Source organism: Odocoileus virginianus, chromosome 15, assembly GCF_023699985.2.
Source record: "Odocoileus virginianus isolate 20LAN1187 ecotype Illinois chromosome 15, Ovbor_1.2, whole genome shotgun sequence".
Classification (NCBI taxonomy): Eukaryota; Metazoa; Chordata; class Mammalia; order Artiodactyla; family Cervidae; genus Odocoileus; species Odocoileus virginianus.
This window is the reverse complement of record NC_069688.1, coordinates 24,377,614-24,396,981: the sequence shown is the minus strand read 5'-3', so window position 1 is coordinate 24,396,981 and position 19,368 is coordinate 24,377,614. Positions and strand designations below refer to the sequence as shown.

The window sequence follows — 19,368 nt, the reverse complement described above, 5'->3', positions numbered from 1 at the left end:
GGAGCATGGGCTCTAGGGTGTGCGGGCTTCGGGAGCTGTGGCTGGAGGGCTCAGTAGCTGAGGTTCTTGGACTCAAGAGCACAGCCTCAGTAGTTTCAGGGCACGGGCTTAGTTGTTCTGAAGCAAGTGGATCTTCCTGGACCAGGGATGGAACGCATGTCTCCGCATTAACATGTGGATTCTTTATCACTGAGCTGCCAGGGAAGCCCTTCACTTGGCTTTTAAAGGGCCCCCTGTCCCCCTCAAAAGGATAACTTTCTAAGAGGTCTCGGGGAGAAGCAAGGAAGAAAGGTGCTCGAGGTCTGCACATCTGGGTAAAAGAATTCTTGACAGAAAGGCTTGGGGGAAGGGGAGAAAGTGAAAACAAGGTTCTCCTGAGAGTCAGTCTTATTTACAAACCAGGCATTATATAAATCAATTGTTTCTGACATGTAGAATAGGTCACACACACAAACCATCTGTTATTTTGTTAATTTTCTTTGTCTCTTCTTAGGAGATCCACATGAAATGACTAGTTTAGATTCAAAATTATAAAAGAAAATACACTTTTTTAGATATGCTTTTCTTTTTTGGCTGCGCTGTGCAGGATGTGGGATCTTAGTTCCCCAACCAGGGATCAAACCTGAGTCCCCTACATTGGGAGCCCAGAGTCTTAACCACTGGACAGGGAAGCCCCTAAACATGCTTTTAAAAGTATCACTCTAAGTTGTGGATTTGGAGTTTTTGATACTTTTTGAAATCCCTTTTATAGCTCAATTGCATTATATTAGCATTTTTAAATCTAGAGTTCAATTCTTCCCTGGTGGCTCAGACGGTAAGGAATCTGCCTGCAATGTAGGAGACCAGGGTTCGATCCCTGGGTCAGGAAGATCCCCTGCAGAAGGGAATGGCAACCCACTCCTATATTCTTGCCTGGAGATCCCATGGACAGAGTTGCCTGGTGGGCTATAGCCCACAGCGTTGCAAAGAGTTGGACACGACTGAGACTTTCATTTTAAAATTGTTAACTAAAGCACCCCAGTATTTCTACATAAATTACAATGAAGCCAAGTTCCTTCCTCATTTTACAATTTATAAAAGTCATTTTTTTTTAACTCAAGATAGTATGTCATTTCCATTGCATTTTATCTTAAACATAGTATTTTAGACAAATCATTGAAAATTTAGATTTCCTCTGATAGGTGCCTGGAATTTGAAATCTGGAAAGAGATCATGAAGATTATACAGTCTGACTTGCTCATTTTATTGATAAGGAAATAAACCCAGGGGTGTTAAAAGCCTTGACCAAGCTTGCCAATGACAGAGCTTGGACAAGAATACAAGCCTTGGATTCCTGGCTTGGTGCCTTTCCCAACAACCAATAAACAAGGTGCTGGTTGTTAAACTGCCTCTGTTTCTCTGGTGAGATCACCCAGTGGGAGACTAAGAATAAACCACTCTGGAGAGACACAGACTCAAGTAAGGACAAGTTGACTCTGCCTCTTTACGCCCCAACAAGCAATATTCTCATAGGACTGCTCCTAACTCACCAATCTACTGAATCTCTAAAATTCAAACATTCATAAATCATGTGACATTATCAATATTGCAGGATTTGCCCACTGTTCCCTCTCTGGATCCTTCAACTAATTCGTCAATTTGTTTTCCCATATTTCTTTCCCTTTTCTGCCAGAAAGTCCAGCTGCTTTTAGTCTTCTGTGTTATAGACTGTTTCTTTTCCTTGGCAGGGAAGACCTCAGGTACATATACAGCTTGTGTCTCTTCTGGTTTTTTTCTTCCAGGAAGGTGGAAGTGGGGGTAGTTTGTGAGATGAAGGAGAATGAACTCCTTGAACCTGATGGTCATTTCTTTCTTTTTTTAATGTATAGGTCTTCAATACACAGTTTTATGAGTTTAAAAAATTTTTTATTTATTATTTATTTGGCTGTGACCAGTCTTAGTTGCAATGCGCTGGCTTCTCTCTGTGGTGCCTGGGCTCAATAGTTACCCCTTGACACGTGGGATCTTAGTTCCCTAGCCAGGGATCAAACCGCATCACCTGCATTGGAAGGCAGATTCTTAACCACTAGACAACCAGGGAACTTCCCTGATGGTCATTTCTAATTGCTGTGGAAATTTAAAAATGAACATCATTATCAAATCTAACACAGTAATTATTCCTTACTATTATATAATACCTATTTTATGTAAATCTCTCCAGTTGTTTCCCAAATACCTTTTATAGTGGTTTGTTTGAATCAGGATCCAAACAAGATTAACATACTGCATTTGTTTAATATGTCTCATGTCTCTTTTATTGAAAATGATGCTATTAAAAAGATACTTTAAGGGTAAGGGAAGCTTTATTGTTGCTGAACTGTTTTCTGAAGAGACTGTACCAATCTTGTTTAGAGTTTATGAGAGCTCCATTTCCTTTCCTACTTTTGAAATTGTCAGGCATTTTATCTTTTGCCTATCTGATAGCAAGCCCCACTCTGTAAAGAAATGAGATGTGTAAAAAAAACAAAACAGAACAAAAACTGAAGAAATGAGATGTGAGTCTGGTCCTCAAACGTTGTATAATCGTTTTAGATATAAATATTTCATATTTCCTGGAGTTGATATGTTCCCACTCCATCTGATAGTCACTATTTTAGCTCCTGAGTACATCACGATCTTTTATGTACCAATGAAAGAATAAAGAAGATAGTGAGGTAATTATGTCCTATTTAATATTTCCTGGAAAGATATGACTGGTACTGACTTGTCCCTCCTGTGACGATCTTAACACATTATAAACCCCAAGGGGCCAGATGTTGATTTTACTGTGAGGAGTGTTAAGACTCCTGTAATCCCTTTTCTTCCTTAGTATTTGTCAGGCAAGGTGTTGATTTTGATGATGTAATAATGCTTTGTTTGTGGGGTTATTTAAAGTCATTTAAAGTCACTTACACCTTAGGAAGAATCAGCTTTTAAAGTGAAATGTAGGTGGTTACATTTGATCTTCTGAGATCATAGGGATAAAGATCTCCAGAAGAAAATATATCTGTAAAAGCTCTCTTTCATGATATGAGATTTACTCAGCTGAAATGTAGGCAACACAACTGGGCTGACATCTAATATGTCCCTGGGTCATCCTTGGTTGCCAAGAGCCTCCAAACATTCCTCAAGGACATGGTCATTTTGTATAACAAAGGGAAAACCAGTCCATTTCTGGGAATCAGGTGGAAGTTTGAGAGAAGCAAAGTATATCAATATAAATCCTCTTCAGTGATGAAGAATAGGGTGTTTAACATTATACCATAGAATAATTAGTGTATTTTAAGGATCTTTCCCCCTTTTTGAACAGATTTTACAATAGAGAATTTCACAGAGAACATTGTGATCTAGAGTGGGAAGGATGGTATCCTATGTTGCTCTTATATATAAATCTTATATACATTTCTAAGAAGAACTTCAAGATAACGACAGAATTTAAGGTTTCATTCTGGTAAAATAAAAGCTTTCTACTCAATGTATCAGCCACCTACATGGAGGAAAAAAAAAGAACAGGAAGTGCAAACCTTTGGCTTCCATTTTTCTGTTATAAATCAATAACATCTTCAGTTCTGGAACAGTTTTTAAATGTGTGGCTTCTTATAAACGTTAGGAGAACTAGTGCATTCCCAGAACAAATTAGGTGTATTCAGCTCTCCCTACTCAAATACATCCCTGCGTCAAATGCCCACCATGAAACAGGCGTCAGAGGAGTCTAGATGTGATACAAGGAACAAGTGTATATTTTAACATGACACTGGTACATTAAAAACAATTTCACGTCTAGGGGCAAATCGCTATAACCAAACGTCAATACCATTACAACTTAACTATTAGTGACACACGGGAAGTTTCAAACTGAGGGTCTAGGGTTAAGGGGAGAAATTGTACACGAAAGAAAAACTTCAAAATGTTCTCTTCCCCTCAGACAAGTTTCGGCTCTACAAACTTTCTTTTCATTTAAAATATCGAAGTGCTGTTCTGCCCTCAATTCTTATCCCATTGTAGAAGGAAATCTGTGTCTCTCTCTTCCCCAAATTAGGAATATGAGAAGCCTTCCGGGTCCGTAAACAGCAGAAAACAGCCCGGCAGGAATTTTCATCTTGCCCTAAGCTGTGAAAGTGGGCAAGGTGGTGTAGAAAAAGAATACGAAAGGTAAACTCTGCAAATCTTAACACCTGTGGTTGGGAAAACAAAAACCTCACGGGCCTGGACATCATCAGGATCTCGGAGTATAGACAGAAAAAAACAACAACCGTGGTTCGGGTCAGAACCCGAGCAGCGTTTCCTAAGTGATCAGGGCAGCCAGTGGGCTCGTGGTGGAGGACGGAGAGCTCTACGCGATCGAAGGTAGGGACAGCGCCATTCACTGCGCCCTCGCTTTCCCCTCCCCCGCTCGGGCGCGTAGCCCGCCAGCCAATCCCCTGGCGCCATCCCCTTCCCATCGGAGGCCCCGCCCCTCGCGCCCGGGATGCTGGGCCCCCGCGGCGTGACGCGAGCACGGCAGCTCCGCCCCCTGCGTCTCTGGCCTCGCCGGCCTTGGGGGGATGGTTCCATCATGGCGTCAATGCAGGTAAGAGGAGTTTGCAGCATCTGGGCGGGCTCCGTTGCCGCGGGGAGGATGAGAGCCTTTCCTCCGGGGGTGTGTCTGGGACTCTGGGGGCACCTGGGCGGGCTCCGGAGCGGCCCCGGCGACCGTTCCTTCCCACCTTCAGGGCGTTGGGGATGGGTGAGAGGCGGCGAGAAGAAGGGGGGGGTCTCGGTCGGTCGAAGCGGACACCAGCCGGCCGGGAAGTTGGGGGATAAAGAAGGCTAAAGGGGAGGAAGGGGCGAAGTTTGATGTTGGCTCCGCGGCGTTGGTCTCGAATCACCTCCGGCTCACACGGACGACTGTCGCCTGCCTGCCTGCCTGCCTCCGGGCCCAGGGATGCCTTTTCCACCGCGGTCCCCGGCTGGGCGGAAACAGCTGCTCTCGCCGTTGTCGCCGGGGCAGGGGCGGCCCTGAGAGGGGCTGAGTGTGGGTAGCCGAAAAGGCGTTCCAGGAGAAGGCGTTTCGCGGCCTCGACTCAGGCCTCCCACGCCCGGCCTCCCTGGCTGCTCGGTGCCTCGACTCTCCTTTTGACTCTCAGTCCTTTGCCCCAGGGGTACCTTCCTCTATCAGCCTTCGCACTCTCAACGAACAGAAGTCCCACAGCTCATTTTCTCACTCACCGAAGCTATCCTCAGCCCCTCAGAATCATTTGCCGTCTAACAGGCTATCTCCCCGAAGGACGGATCACCAACCCCCTATACCTCCCGGGATAGCTCACCCTCCAATCTTTTTATTTCCTACAGTGCCCCACCCTTGCGGTCGCGATAAGGCTACAGCCCTTTGCCCTTCTTCCCTAGATCTTAGTGGCACCTTAGTTTGGTAAGAGGCATTTGTTAACCCATGTTATAGCTACCTGACTTGGCAACGCGTGGTTTTCTGGTTTTCCAACTTAATATACTCTTTTCTTTTTACAAATCCGAAGAGTTTTTTTTATTTTAACAAACAAAGATGGCATCCACAATTGCAGTTTTGTAGAGATTAACTCTGCATTATCTATAGCTTGCATTTAATTTATAGATGAAGACTAGCTCTGTCAAAACATAGGAAGAGAAGGCAGAACTCCCCTTTGAAGTATCAGCTGAGCGCTTTTTAGTTTTAACAGCATCTTAAAGAGACCACGTTTTTCTTAGAAGGATTTTATATGCTTTTGTTTCTAGAAGGATAATCGCGTTTCCTTATCCCCCTGCCGATTTTTTCTCTTTTTAGGCGAGAACAGTGCTTTTCTTTTAGCTCTTTTCTGCATCTTCTTCCTCTTTGTGCACGTATTTGCTTCGCATTTACTTCTGTGCTTTTGTGTTATCTGTCCCCTTTCAGCCTGTTCTCCGTACAAGACTCTTTTTACCTTTGCTTCTCCCTCTGGACTTTACTGCAGAATAGAAAAAAAAACCCAAACAAAAATTGTATGTAACATTCCTAGTTGAAGAGATGTCATGAAACAGTCCAGAGAAAAAACAAAAACAATTTCAGGAAACATTATACTTTACCGTAATCTCCCCAGAGACGTTAGAGAGGTTTCGTCATTTGAGGCCAAAAAAGGAACTGTAGAACACGAGTTGAACAGTAGATCGGCTATGTGACCAATTTAAGATTATTTGTGTTAAGATTAAAACCATTCTTTTTAAGAATAAAAAGATTAAAATCCACAGTACTAGTGATGATATTTGTCAGAGGAGTATAGGGATAACTGATTTGCTGATTAAAATTAGACCTTTAGTGTCTGGAAAAAGCAGATTTCAAAAGCGAGTCAGTACAAAACTTAATGTTGATAGTCTGGAATTTTACATGACGACTTAAGCAATAAACACAATACTTGCCAGTGTAATACTACATTTTTCTGTGTCCCAAGTACCTCTTATCTTTTTACCCTTTATTCCTTTATGTCTTCTGATTAGAGGAATTAAAACTAAATTTTTCCTTTTATTTGTATTTTAGAAGTTCCTGATACAGATTCTCTGGTAGTATCTTTTTATTTTTTAAGTTTTTTATTGAAGCATAATTGATTTACAATATTTTGTTTCAGGTGTTCAACATAATGATTCACAACTTTTAAAGATTATACTCCATTTGTAGTTATTAGTAAATATTTGCTATATTCCCTGTACTGTACAATATATCCTTGTAGCTTATTCATTTTATACATAATAGTTTGTACTTTAGCTTGTACCTGTTAACCTTGTCTCCCTATTTCGCTCCTCTCACTTTCCCTCTCCAATGGTAACCACTAATCATATCTGTGAGTCTATTTCTTTTTTGTTATATTCACTAGTTTTACTTTTTAGATTTGATATGTAAATGATATTCTACAGTGTTTCTTTCTCTGGTTTATTTCACTGAACATTATACCCTCCATGTGCATCCATGTTGTTGCAAATGGCAAAGTTTCACTCTTTTTTATGGCTGAGTAATACTGCATCGTGTGTGCATGTGCACATGCGCATGCATGCATCAACATCTTATCCGTTCATTGGTTGATGGACACTTAAGTAGCTTCCCTATCCTGACAGTTATAAATAGTGCTGCTGTGAACATTTGCCTGCATCTATCTTTTCAAATTAGTGTTTTCGTTTTCTTATACACACCCAGTAGTGAATCATATAGTACTTCTAATTTCCATCTTTTTTGGGGACCCTTCATACTGTTTATCATAATGGCTGTACCAATTTACATTCCCACCAACAATGTGCAAGGATTCCCTCTTTTATGTCCTCTCCTGATAGTATTTGAAAAATGTTTTAATAGAGATTTACCAAGCTTTTTGAAACAGCACTTCTCTGTGTGGTTATTCTGTGTCTTTGCACAAAATTTTTTCCTGACCATCTTAATAGCAAAGTTTAACTCGTCAAAACAAATAAATTATACATAAAACAGCAACTAAGTTATATTTGTTCATTTACACATCATTTATTTTTTGAGGGCCCTCTATGTCGGGTATCCATCTAGGTGCTGAGGATAGAGCAATGAACAAAAGCAGACAAGGTTTCTGCCTTTGTGGATGTAATAGTCTGGTTAGGAGTGATGGGTAAGAACAAAATATTTAAGTTAATTGCTATTATGTTAGATGGCTATAGTGCTGTAGAGAAAACTTGTGGAAGGAGGTTACTAAATGTTTTTTTGAACTTTAGTTAGAGTTCTTAGGAAAAAGTAAGCTGTACATGAATGCTGCTTTAACCATGTCGTGACCTAAAACATTTTCAGTAGATTTCTTCATCTTAGCCACACCAGGGTATTACTGCTGCTGAAGAGGTTACTTAACCTGTAAGAGGAACTGTGTTATAAAAGTATGCATATTATGCAAATGTGTATGAGTCTTACTTACCTGTATTGATAAAGATGAAATAAATTAGCCATAAAGGATCATCAGGATAGCAAGTAAGGGTGGACTTTCATGTTTTTTTTGGAGAGTATGATGTTTTATCTTTTTAAAAAAAATTTTATTGAAATATAGTTGATTTACAATGTCATGTTAATTTCAGGTGTGTGGCACAGTGATTCAGTTAGTCACATCTATATGTGATAGATATAAAGAGCTTCCCATGTGGCTCAGTGGTAAAGAATCCATCTGCCAATGCAGGAGACACAGGTTTGATCCCTGGGTCAGGATAGTACCCTGGAGAAGGAAATGGCAATCCACTCCAGTATTCTTGCCTGGAGAATCCATTGAACAGAGGAGCCTGGCGAACTACAGTCCGTGGTTGCAAAGAGCTGGACATGACTGAGTGGACAGGACTGAGTGCACCTGCACATAATGACTAAACAACAACAACAGCATAAGATACACAGTTATATCTGTTGTTTTTCAGATTCTTTTTGGAAAGTATGTATCTTAAAGCTGACATAGTAACTACTGTAGTATACTCTATTGGTGCCTTGAAACCTTTTTTTACTTGTAACACACATAGAAAATAATTTTTGAATTGCACACCAGGGTGGATGAGATTGTTGGAGGCTGGAAGCACCTGGCTGGACAGCTCACAGCGAAACATTGGGAATGAGGATCAGTGTTCTGGTATATCCATAATGCTGGGGAAACTTCTGTTCCATAGTTTTGCTAGAGTTGTTCTTCAACATAGGATTCAAAATTGTGGTTTTCAGATTTCTGTGAACCCTTTGAGATTTTTTTTCCTATTTTTGCTTTTTTTTCTTTCATTTTTTTCCCTACTGTTTCTTCCTAGACACAAATCACCAAGTAAGATATGGTTAGATTCTATTTTAAGAAACCATTTGTTCTTCAACATGCGATTCAAGATTGTGGTTTTCAGATTTCTGTGAGCCCTTTGAGATGTTTTTTTCCTATTTTTGCTTTTTTTTTTTCTTTCATTTTTTCCCTACTGTTTCTTCCTAGAACAGACACAAATCACCAAGTAAGATATGGTTAGATTCTGTTTTAAGAAACCATTCTTAGAGAATGGTGGGCTCATGATGGTACTTCAACTTTACAGGAGTTGAATAAATAGATTTACATTAATTCTGATGGTTCTAGAAATCTTAAACTATCAAGTGGAAAGTTGGTCATACCAATTGTTTAGATTAGCATTTTAGGGACTTAGATTATTGGGTAAGACTTTCTTAGAACGTTGTTAGAGTGAATTTTTTTATGTGAGTCAAAACATTTCTTAAAAGGGGAGCAATATTAGGGCATTCTGTTTTCAACTAAACCATAAAGTTGCATTTTTTGTGTATGTTTCTTTTTTCATTTTGTTCTTAATCTTTTTTTTCTTCCCCATGGGCTCATTTCATATAATGAAATGATTAGTTAATTTTGCCTCCTGGATATATTTTCTGATTTTAGATTTTAGCTGTTTCATTCAGACTTCTTTATGTTGGAAGATTTTTAGTATACCTGGTATACTTTTCTAATTTGACCATCTAGATTTATTAATTTTAGTTAATAAGCAGCCTTTACTTTATGTCTTAAGATCTTAGAAAGTCAGTGTATAGTAGTTGATACTTTAGCAGTGATATACTTGAGAGAAATGATTAGTTGAATTACTCTTGGGGATTTTCTTCATTTTCTTCCTCTTTCTTATTTGGGTGTTGTACTGACTGTTGATTTGGTTAGATGGAGGGAGATTGATTGTGAATATGTGCTTATTTTTAGATGACTTAGAAGCAATAAATTATTTTGGGTTATTCACAACTTTTCATTGTTGTTTACTCAAGTAGTTGGTTCTTGGAATTGAGAGAGTGAGTGTGGGTTCTTAAAAGTGAAAGTGTTAGTTGCTCAGTCCTGTCCAACTCTTTGAGACCCCATGGACTGTAGCTCACCAGGCTCCTCTGTTCTTGGAATTCTCCAGGCAAGAATACTGGAGTGGGTTGCCATTTCCTTCTCCAGGGGAACTTCCCGACCCAAGGATCAAACCTGGGTCTCCTGCATTACAGTCAGATTCTTTACCATCTGAGCCACCAGGGAAGCCCCAGGGAAGTGATTGAGAGATAGAGTATGAATTCTTTCTGACATTATAGTCATATTACTTGACAATTAGATTCCACATGACTATTTTTGTTGATATCATCATGAAGGGTTACAGCTTAATCAAAAGTGAGGAAACTGACTGTCACCCCGGATCCTGAGGCTTACTAAATACTGGAGGCTTGTGGAGTGTACCTAGAGTTATAGTACCTAAGAAGGTTGGCTAGATACTCTGGCCGGGAATGGGGCTAGCACAGAGCTGATGGAGCAAGTCCTGAAGGAAAAGGGAAACAGCAAAGAGTAGAATTGAAGGTGTTCTGTGTCAGTGATAAACATAAGTAGATAGTAGACTTCACCGAACAAAAGCATAGTGTGTGTGTGTGTGTGTGTGTGTGTGTGTGTGTGTGTGTGTGTAATAAAGTTTTATAAAGAGTACCCACCTGCTAGTCTTCAGCTGTATGTTCATCAGAAGGTGGCAGAAAGAGGACCTGATTATCTTTTCTTAATTCTCACAGCAGTCATTGTGGTATTTTTCTTTTTGCTATTAATCAATTGTTGCTTTACAAGATGCCTTCTATTTTTGTCCTAAAAGTGTTGGTTTGGATCTCTTATTTTAACTTTTTAGGTCTCTTCTACTTCGTTGGCCCACAGATTCGATAAGAACAACAACAACAAAAAGTCCTCTCTCATTGTCCCTTAAATGTGCACATAGTGATTACTGTGAGTGCTTGTCCATCACTTGACACAGCAAATTCTGCGTTAGTTCTATTTTAGAGAAATCTAATAAACAGTTCTCTTAATAGAAAGGTCGAGTACCTATGAAGAAACAATTTAAAATTCATTTTTATATTACATGTGTATTCCCCTCAAAGTTGGCTTATTTTCTTGATTTATGTGTGCCATAACTTTAGTGTCTTTCAAAGTATTTACATTCTCTCTGGATTCTTACTCTAGCCTTGTAAAATGGGAAGTCAAATCCCATTTCAGTCTAATAAAAAGAGTGATTTTTGATCCCTAACCACTTATTTGAGAAGTGACTTACCCAAAGTTGTATTGCAACTGAGTAGTGAAGCTGATGCTGTTAAGATGTAGGTAATGAACATACTAACAAGTTTGATCTTGTAGAGAAATCATGGGGATATTTATTTAACTCTTCAGTCAATAATTTACCATTCTCTAAAATATTTTATAGCTTCTACAGCTAAGAAACTGAGAGGAAACTGTTCCTTATATTTTAAAATATACAGTTACTTTATGTAGCAAAATTTTTACAAAGGTTCTTTATGCATATACTTGATCATTGAATAAAACTATAATGGCAAATCTGTAGTGTTCAAAGATAATCTTTATTCTTAAGGAGAGTTTTTAGAAGGATGATCTGGCATTTTTCCTTTTTAAAAGTACTTTTCTTACTCTGAGAACTCCGCTCACTGTGGCCGTGCTGGGTCTCCCTTGCTCTAGTCTCAGAGAGGGGGCCACTCGAGCTGCAGAAGGCAGGCTTCTCTTGCTGCTGAGCAGGGGCTCTAAGGACAGCGGGCTTCCGTAGTTGCACTTTCCCGGCTCTAGGTCACAGGCTCATTAGTTGTGGCAGAAGGGCTTAGTTGTTCTGCAGCACGTGTGGCCTGTGGGATCTTCCTAGATAAAGGATCGAACCTGTGTTTCCTGCATTGGCAGGTACATTCTTTACCACTGAGCCACCAGGGAAGCCCTGGCATTTTTTCTGAAAATACTCTTCTACATAGTATTTATCCAGGTTGAGCCTTGGTTTAGATGACTTTTGTTGCATCTTTATATCATTATCTGCTTCACTGTTTTATCTGCGTAATACTTATTCATGTTTGTCAGGTGTTTTTGAAATGTCTCTGTTTGATAGCCTTTATTTGTGAATGCTGTTTTTGGAGTACCAGCAAATGGTGTACGCCTTTGAGTTATTTTTTTTCTGAGAAAAATTGTATTCTCATTCAGTCGCTTTTATAAACCTTCATTAGGAAAAAGCGCCTAGGATCTGGAGTCGAAAGACCTGGATTCAGGCTCTGTTTCACTGCTTAGCAGCTGTGTTGCACAAAAAGCAGTGTGTAGTGTAGTGATTAAGACAAAGTAGATGAGCAGAGAGGTAAGCAATTATAAAACTCCTTTATTTACCTTCCCAAACCTTTTTATAGTATTCCCCGTGTGGTGCTTGGCAGAACTTGATTCTTCCGATTGTTCAGTTAGAAACCTTGGTTCCATCCCACTCCATAGTCAAACCATCATATTCTGTTGAGCTCTACCTTCAAAATAAATTCAGAATCCAGCCATCTGCTCTTCTGCATCATGGTGTGTGCGTGGTAAGTCGCTTCTGTTGTGTCCAACTCTTTGAGACCCTATGGACTGTAGCCTGCCAGGTTTCTCTGTCCATGGGATTCTCCAAGCATGAACACTGGAGTGGGTTGCCATGCCCTCCTCCAGAAATCTTCCCAGCCCAGGGATCGAACTCATGTTTCTTACGTCTCCTGCATTGGCAGGCAGGTTCTGTACCACTGGAGTCACCTGCATCATTACTTGATGTAAATCATCATCATCTGTCATCTACATTGTATCAACAGCTTCCTAACTGGTTTCCCTGCTTCTGCACTTGTTCCTTTACATTCTTTCCTCAACCCATCATTTAGATTGTTTCAGAACAAAAGTCAAATGTTACTTCACTCACATCCATCCTGTGGCTTCCCTATTTTATTGAAAATATAAGCTAAAATTCCTGTTAGTGACCTAGAAGGCCTAACATCTGTCTCGTTCAGCACCCTCCACCCCAGCCTCCTCACTTCTCTGCAGCTGTGGGCCTCCCTTCTGTCTTTGCCCTGTTGTTTTCTCTTCTTGGAGTGCTCTTCTCCACGTATCTGATGGCTCACTTCCTTTTTTTGTCTGAGATCTTTGTTCAAATGTAGTTTTCTAAGAGAAGCCTTCCTTGACCACCCAGTACAAGATAGTACTCACATCCCTGGCATTTGCAGTGCCTCTTAACCTGCTAAATTTGATCTTTATATCCCTGGCATATTGTTAAATTAACATACTGTTTCTGCTGGACATACCCCAGTGCCTGGCATTTAGTAGACCTTCAGTAACTGTCAGTGGAATAAGCACAGGTTTGAATTCAGATAAACTTTGTTTGAATTCTAGCTTTGACACTTTTTTAAAGTGTGTGACCTTTTTTAAAAAAAAAACCATCATATGGGGTAAAATTACAAATCACTTCATGTCATAGATCTTTGGAATTGTTTGTGAATTATATCTTATAATTCTGTAGGCCTCTTATTTGTGTAAACTACCTCTGTCAGATAATCACTTTAAAAAAATTTTGATTCCTGGTCCTTTGTTGCCTACCAACAAAGGCTACCAAAAAAGCAAATTTCCTTTATATGAAGTCTCTCCTTAATGTTTACACACCACAGGAAGCAGAGAGGAAGTATGATTTCTAATTAGCATGTATTCTTTGCCAGTCCTCTTCAAAGTTTGAGAGTTAGCCAAGTAAAATTTTGAGCCTTCTACATCAGTTTTAAATGGCAAGTTCAGTTTTTTCCTTTTTTTAATTGAGATACAATTCATGTATCATAAAACTTAACCTTTTTTTAAAGTATAAAAGTCAGTGGCTTTTAAAATATATTCACACCCATGGTCACTAAAAGAATATATTCACAAACTCACCCCTAAAAGAAACCCTTTAGCCGTTATCAGTCGCTTTGTGTTCCCAGTGTATCATGTTACATGGTCCCCTTCTTCCCCTACCCCCACCCTTGGAAATCACTAATTTGTTTTCTATCCTTAAAGATTTGCCTATTTGGGGCATTTCATATAAATGGAGTCATGCAATATGTGGCCTTTGGGACTGGCCTGTACCACTCAGCATAATGTTTTTGAGGTTCATCCATATTGTAGCTTGTGTATCAGTACTTTGTTCATTTTTAGGCTGAGTAATAGTCCATTTTATGGTTATACCACAGCTTGTTTATCCACCAGTTAATTGACATTTGGTTTGTTTCCTGTTCCTGTCAGTTAATTGACTATTTGTATTATTTCTACTTTTTGAATAATGCTGCTATGGGTATTTATAAACATGTTTTTGTGTGGACATGTTTTATTTGTCTTAGGTATATACCTAGGAGTGGAATTGCTGAGTCATTTGGTAACTTTTTTTTTTTTTTCATTTGGTGACTCTCATGTTTAATGTTCTAAGAAACTGCCAGACTTTTCCATGTCAGCTGCATTGTTTTACATTCCCATGAGCAGTGTGCAGAGCTTCCAGTTTGTGCATATTCTGGCTAATATTTGTTGTGCATTTTTTTAAGTGTAACTGTCCTAGTTGGGTATGAAGTGGTATCTCATTGTGGTTTCTCTTTGCATTTCCTTAATGACTAATATTTGACATTTTTTCTTGTTTTTATTGGTACATTTCTTGCAGAAATGTCTATTCAAATCCTTTGCCACTTAAAAAATTATCTTTTTATTGTTGACTTGTGAAAGTTCTTTCTTTGTATATTCTGAACTTATTAGACATTTGATTTGCAAATATTCTTTTATTCTATGAACTATGTTTGCACATTCTTCTGGTATCCTTTGAAGCATAAATATTTTTAATTGTGATGAAGTCCAGGTTTTTTCTTTTGTCATTTGTATTTTTGTTTTGTATCATTAATTAAAGGTTGTGAAGACTTGCAGTTTATTATACTTTTCTTCTGAGAGTGTTATGGTTTTAGCTCTTACATTTACATCTTGATTTATTTTGAGTTAACTTTTGTATACGGTTTGAGGCATATTTAGCTTTATAGAATCAATATGGCAGGTTGTTTTGTTTTTGAAGTTGTGTAGATCCACGATGAGGATCCATCAGGTTTGATAATATTCAACTGGATTCAAGTTATTTCTTTTGGTGAGTGCAGCTATTATCTGTTTTTCAGATATGAATTTATATTGTAGCCCTACTACTAAAAAATGTGATTGTAATCCTGATAAACTATTACTGAGAATATGTATGTAGTCATATGTTGACTTTTATTATAATTAAAATAAACATACCAACTTTGATTTTTAAACTTGCAAAAGCATTGAGCCACTGGACATTTTAGAGGTCATCTAGTCCAACCATCATACCTTTATAGTGATCGTTGGTAAAATGTTTACTTTTGTACCTCATGGAAGGCATGTGTTGAGCAAATTGAGTATATAGTTCTTTTTTAGTATATAGATTTGATATGAGAAAAAATGTTACAGAAAAAATGTCCCTTAGATAGGAAAATCAATTTAAAGATTGTAGTGGAGAAAATTATGTAGCTGGGCATATTGGTGCCATCTTTGCTCTTTATATTGCTTAGTGGAAACCTCCTAAGTTCCTGTCTTTTGAGCTACCTTGCTTTGATATTTCTACAGTCCGTCCACATCGTTCATGGATTCTGTACTTGTGAATCCACCTACTTGGTGACATTTATTTGTAACCCTGAAATCAATTCCCATGGTGCTTTTGTGGTGATTTGCACACATGCAGGGTGGGAAGATTTGAGTTGCTGGATGTGCATGTGCCCTGCTCAGGTGAAACAGAACAACACTGTCTTGTTTTAGCTGCTATACAAGAAACAAATACTGTTCCTTGGGTCTGTTGCCACTTTTTTCACATTTTTGTGCTTTTGGTGATTTCACTGTTTAAAATGGCCTTTAAGTATACTGGAGTGCTGTTTAGTCTTTCTAGTTCCAAGAAGACTTATGTGTCTTATGCAGAACATCTGTGTATTAGATAACCTTCATTTAGGCATGTACTGTTGCCCTTGGGTTCAGTGTTGAGTCAGCAATATATATTAAGAACTCTTTAAATAGGAGCACACAAAAACTAAGGTTATTATTAATTGGTTGAATGTGAACGGAGGATTACAGGAGCCTAACCCTGTTTTCCTCTGGGAACGTGGATCACTATTTGCTAATTAAGTATTTGCTGTGACTTTATAGAATGTAGCTACTGTGAATAATGAAAATTGACTGTATTTTGATTTAAATTTCAGTCCCCCTTTGATCTGAAATGAGTTGAAGCCATGTTAAAACTGGTAAAATGTAATGTCACTCTGGTCAGGTTCCTTGTTTGCTTTTTTCCATTTTCTACTTTAGATACTGTCCCTCAGTTTGTTGTTTTTTTTTTTTTTTTTTTTTTTACTTACTCACATAGTGCAAGTCAGTGATTTTCAATGTTGGCATCATGTTGAAGACACTTAAGGAGCTTGAACAACAACTATCCCCAGAGAGTAATTGGTCTGACGTTCATCCTGGATATTGAAATTTTTCTCAGCACCTTGTTAAGCCTGATCTGCTACCTAAGTTGAAAATTTATCTAGCTACAGTGGGAAATTTTAGCTGTGCAAATTATGTAAATTGTATAATACTTATCCTTGGACCAGATTTGGCATTCAGGAGATGGTAGACCTTTCAAAGTTGATGCCTCTGGAGAGATCTCAAGACTATGAAACTGTTTTATGTTCCTGGCTGATTAGGGTTCTATCAGAAAACACCTGTTTTCTTTAGTATCAGAGCACATGTTGACTACCTTGCAAAAATCTCTTGTTCTGATGGCTCCTTTATATAAAGAAACAAAGTGTCTGCTGTGAGTTCTCTCTGGAGGAGGGTTAGTGAAGGAAATGCATTAGAGATGTGGCTGCTGGGAACTGGCCTGGTGGATGCCACAGGCCAGAACTGAGAGTTCACGTGCCTCCACTGAACACCCTGCATGCTGCAGCTGAGATCTGGTGCAGCCAAATACGTACATACATGTTTTTTTTTTTTTTTAAAGAAGATGTGGCTGCTGGGTGACCCTCCAGGCTTAGTTGTGAGCTGAGTGAGTGTTCTGTGCCAGTTGTGTACCTGGACAAACACATTTTATATCAGGAATCTTTGGAGTTGAATGTGAATAGTTATCTAAGGTTGTTGGGTTTTGGGTTTTTTGTTGTTGTTGTTGTTTTAAATAATCTCAGGGGTCCTATATTAAAATGTAAATAGCCCTTGGAACATTAGTCTTGTATTTAGTCTTTTGGCCATTATTGTTACTCCATGCAGCTCCCATGTTAGGCCTATGACATAGAGCTTTTTGTCTGTTAAAATAACTGAGAATCAGGCTCTTTATGATTCTGGGGCCTGAGTCTGTTTTTCCTGTCTTTAGGTTGAACTGGATATTACTAAACATGTAGATTCTGTCAGTAGCTTTTACTTGCTGTGAATACTTAGCAGCTCTTTTTAGTCTCTTTTTATAGTGAGCTTCCGCTTTGCATTATGGGTAACTTTCACAGTTCCCAATTTTGTTTTCTCATTTTTCCTTAGGTTTTTTTTTTTTAGACTTATCTAGCTAAGTTACATACTCTTTATACTCTTTTTACTGTCATTTTGAATTGAGATTTTACTCAAAATCTCCATTAGTTCTTTAAAACTTTATACCTGGCATCATGAATCCAGCAGTCTCAGTCTCACAGCTGTACCCACTTTTTTTACCTCTTATGTCCTCATAGCACCCTTTACCTCTTTCACAGGATTTTTCACTTCCACCTTGTACTTTTATAAGGGTACTTTATTGATTTTTAAGTCACTGAGGGCAGTGTGCTACTAGTAGTAAGCTCTCAAGTAAAAGTAAAGACATACTTTTTTCAAAATAGGTCAGAAGTGACACCAAAACATTGCCTTTTTGCCCCATCTTTTGTTCTGGCTTCTGCCGTGGCCCAGTTAGGGCTTCCCAGATGGCTCAGACTGTAAAGTATCTCCTACAATGGGGAGACTTGTGTTCGATCCCTGGGTCGGGAAGATCCCCTGGAGAAGGGCATGGCAACCCACTCCAGTATTCTTGCCTGGAGAATCCCATGGACAGAGGAGCCTGGTGTGGGCTACAGTCCATAGGGTCACAAGGAGTCTGTCATGAGTGAGCAACTAACACTGGACCAGTTAAACTAAAGAACAGGAAAAAGTGAATAGTATTTAAAATTAATGTTCATTTCCTGTTAATTAAATGCATTGTTTCAACTAGGTTAACATTTGGTTTGTAACTCTTTACTTTGAATATAATGCTTCAGTGAAAGTCTTATTTGTATCCCCTTCTCTGCCCCCATCCCCCGCCACCATGGTAGGTTTTTCCCCTTAAGCTTCCAATCTATAACACTTATTTTGACAGCACATAATCTTAGGTCTTGCTTCATGGAGACTAAATTTATGTGATTGCTCTCTCCCTAAGCCCAACTATGTTGTGTCTCAGGATACTTCTTCTCATTCCTGAAGTTGTATTCCTAAGGTGTGTCTAGGTGTGGATCTGTCTGTCTGTGCCTGTGGGAGGAGGAAGTATGAGGTTGTATGGGTGGAGGAGTTTTGGTGTAAGGAGTCTGGTTCTCTAAGAAGTAGCAGAGGACAGAACATCTGTTGATGTCTGAAGTTCAGGCTGGGCTTCTAATCAACCTTATTACCCTTAAACATAGTATTGACTTAAAGAAAGACACAAAACCTGAGAGTTGTGAGTTTAAATATTATTCAGGGTCTCGCTGAGTACGGTAGCCTGGGAGATAGTCACTCAGCTTTGAGGAAACTGCGCCAAAGAGGTGGGGAGAAGCCAATTTACATATGATTTTCGGCTAGGAAATGTTAATGCGTGCATTCAGGCATACACCTTGGTAAAAGATGACTGCTAATCACAAAGAACAGATATACCAAGTGATGACTTTTAGTGCTTGTTTGTTTATGGAAAGATGCAAGAATGTGGCATCGTTGCATTTCTTCCTGAGAGCTTGTTTTATCCAGGGAAAAGAGTTCCTTATCCTGTTTTTCACTCTGAATTCCCCTCAGGTTGTACGGTTGGTGGGCAGCTGCAGTGGGTTACACCTTAACACTTGTAGAACTGGGTGGTGAGCATCAAGCCCTTTGTTCTTTGTGTATGGTAGTGATGGTGTTTTCCTAGTGACAGAGCTTTACTTCAAATTTTTTAAGTTTAAAATATAACGGAAGAATTCGTCAGTTTGGACTACTACTACCAAAACCAAAAATTATCACAAAAAACAACCTCTATGAGGATATAGAAGCCGAGTTCAATCTTGGCAAGCCTCTAGTTTTCATAAGTTTAATGACATTGACAGAAGTACTAGAGAAAGCCAAGACAGTTAGTGGCGTTGGCTTGGAAAGGATTATCTGTGATCCTAAATAGCAAAAGTAGCATTATTAGGTACTACTTCTTCCTGTTTTGCACCACCTGTTCTAAAATAGACTGTTGTATTGGGTTCTGACTGAAACCAGATTTTCCTATATAGATACATTGAATTTTTTTTTTTTTTCCTTTTTTTGCCATGGGATCTCAGTTCCCTTACTAGAGGTTGAA

General features: G+C 39.0%; 1 protein-coding gene across 2 annotated transcripts in view; it reads left to right on the top strand.

Annotated features, from left to right (window-relative positions):
* Window positions 1–4,486: 4,486 nt before the first annotated feature.
* Window positions 4,487–19,368, top strand: part of UBE2W (ubiquitin conjugating enzyme E2 W) — a 65,384-nt gene continuing 50,502 nt past the window's right edge. Inside the window, exon 1 of one of the 2 annotated variants that reach the window (XM_070477179.1) lies at window positions 4,487–4,588. In XM_070477179.1, the coding sequence (XP_070333280.1) occupies window positions 4,487–4,588 (102 nt within the window). The remainder of the gene's footprint in view (window positions 4,589–19,368) is intronic. The other variant, XM_070477180.1, reaches the window with a different exon arrangement.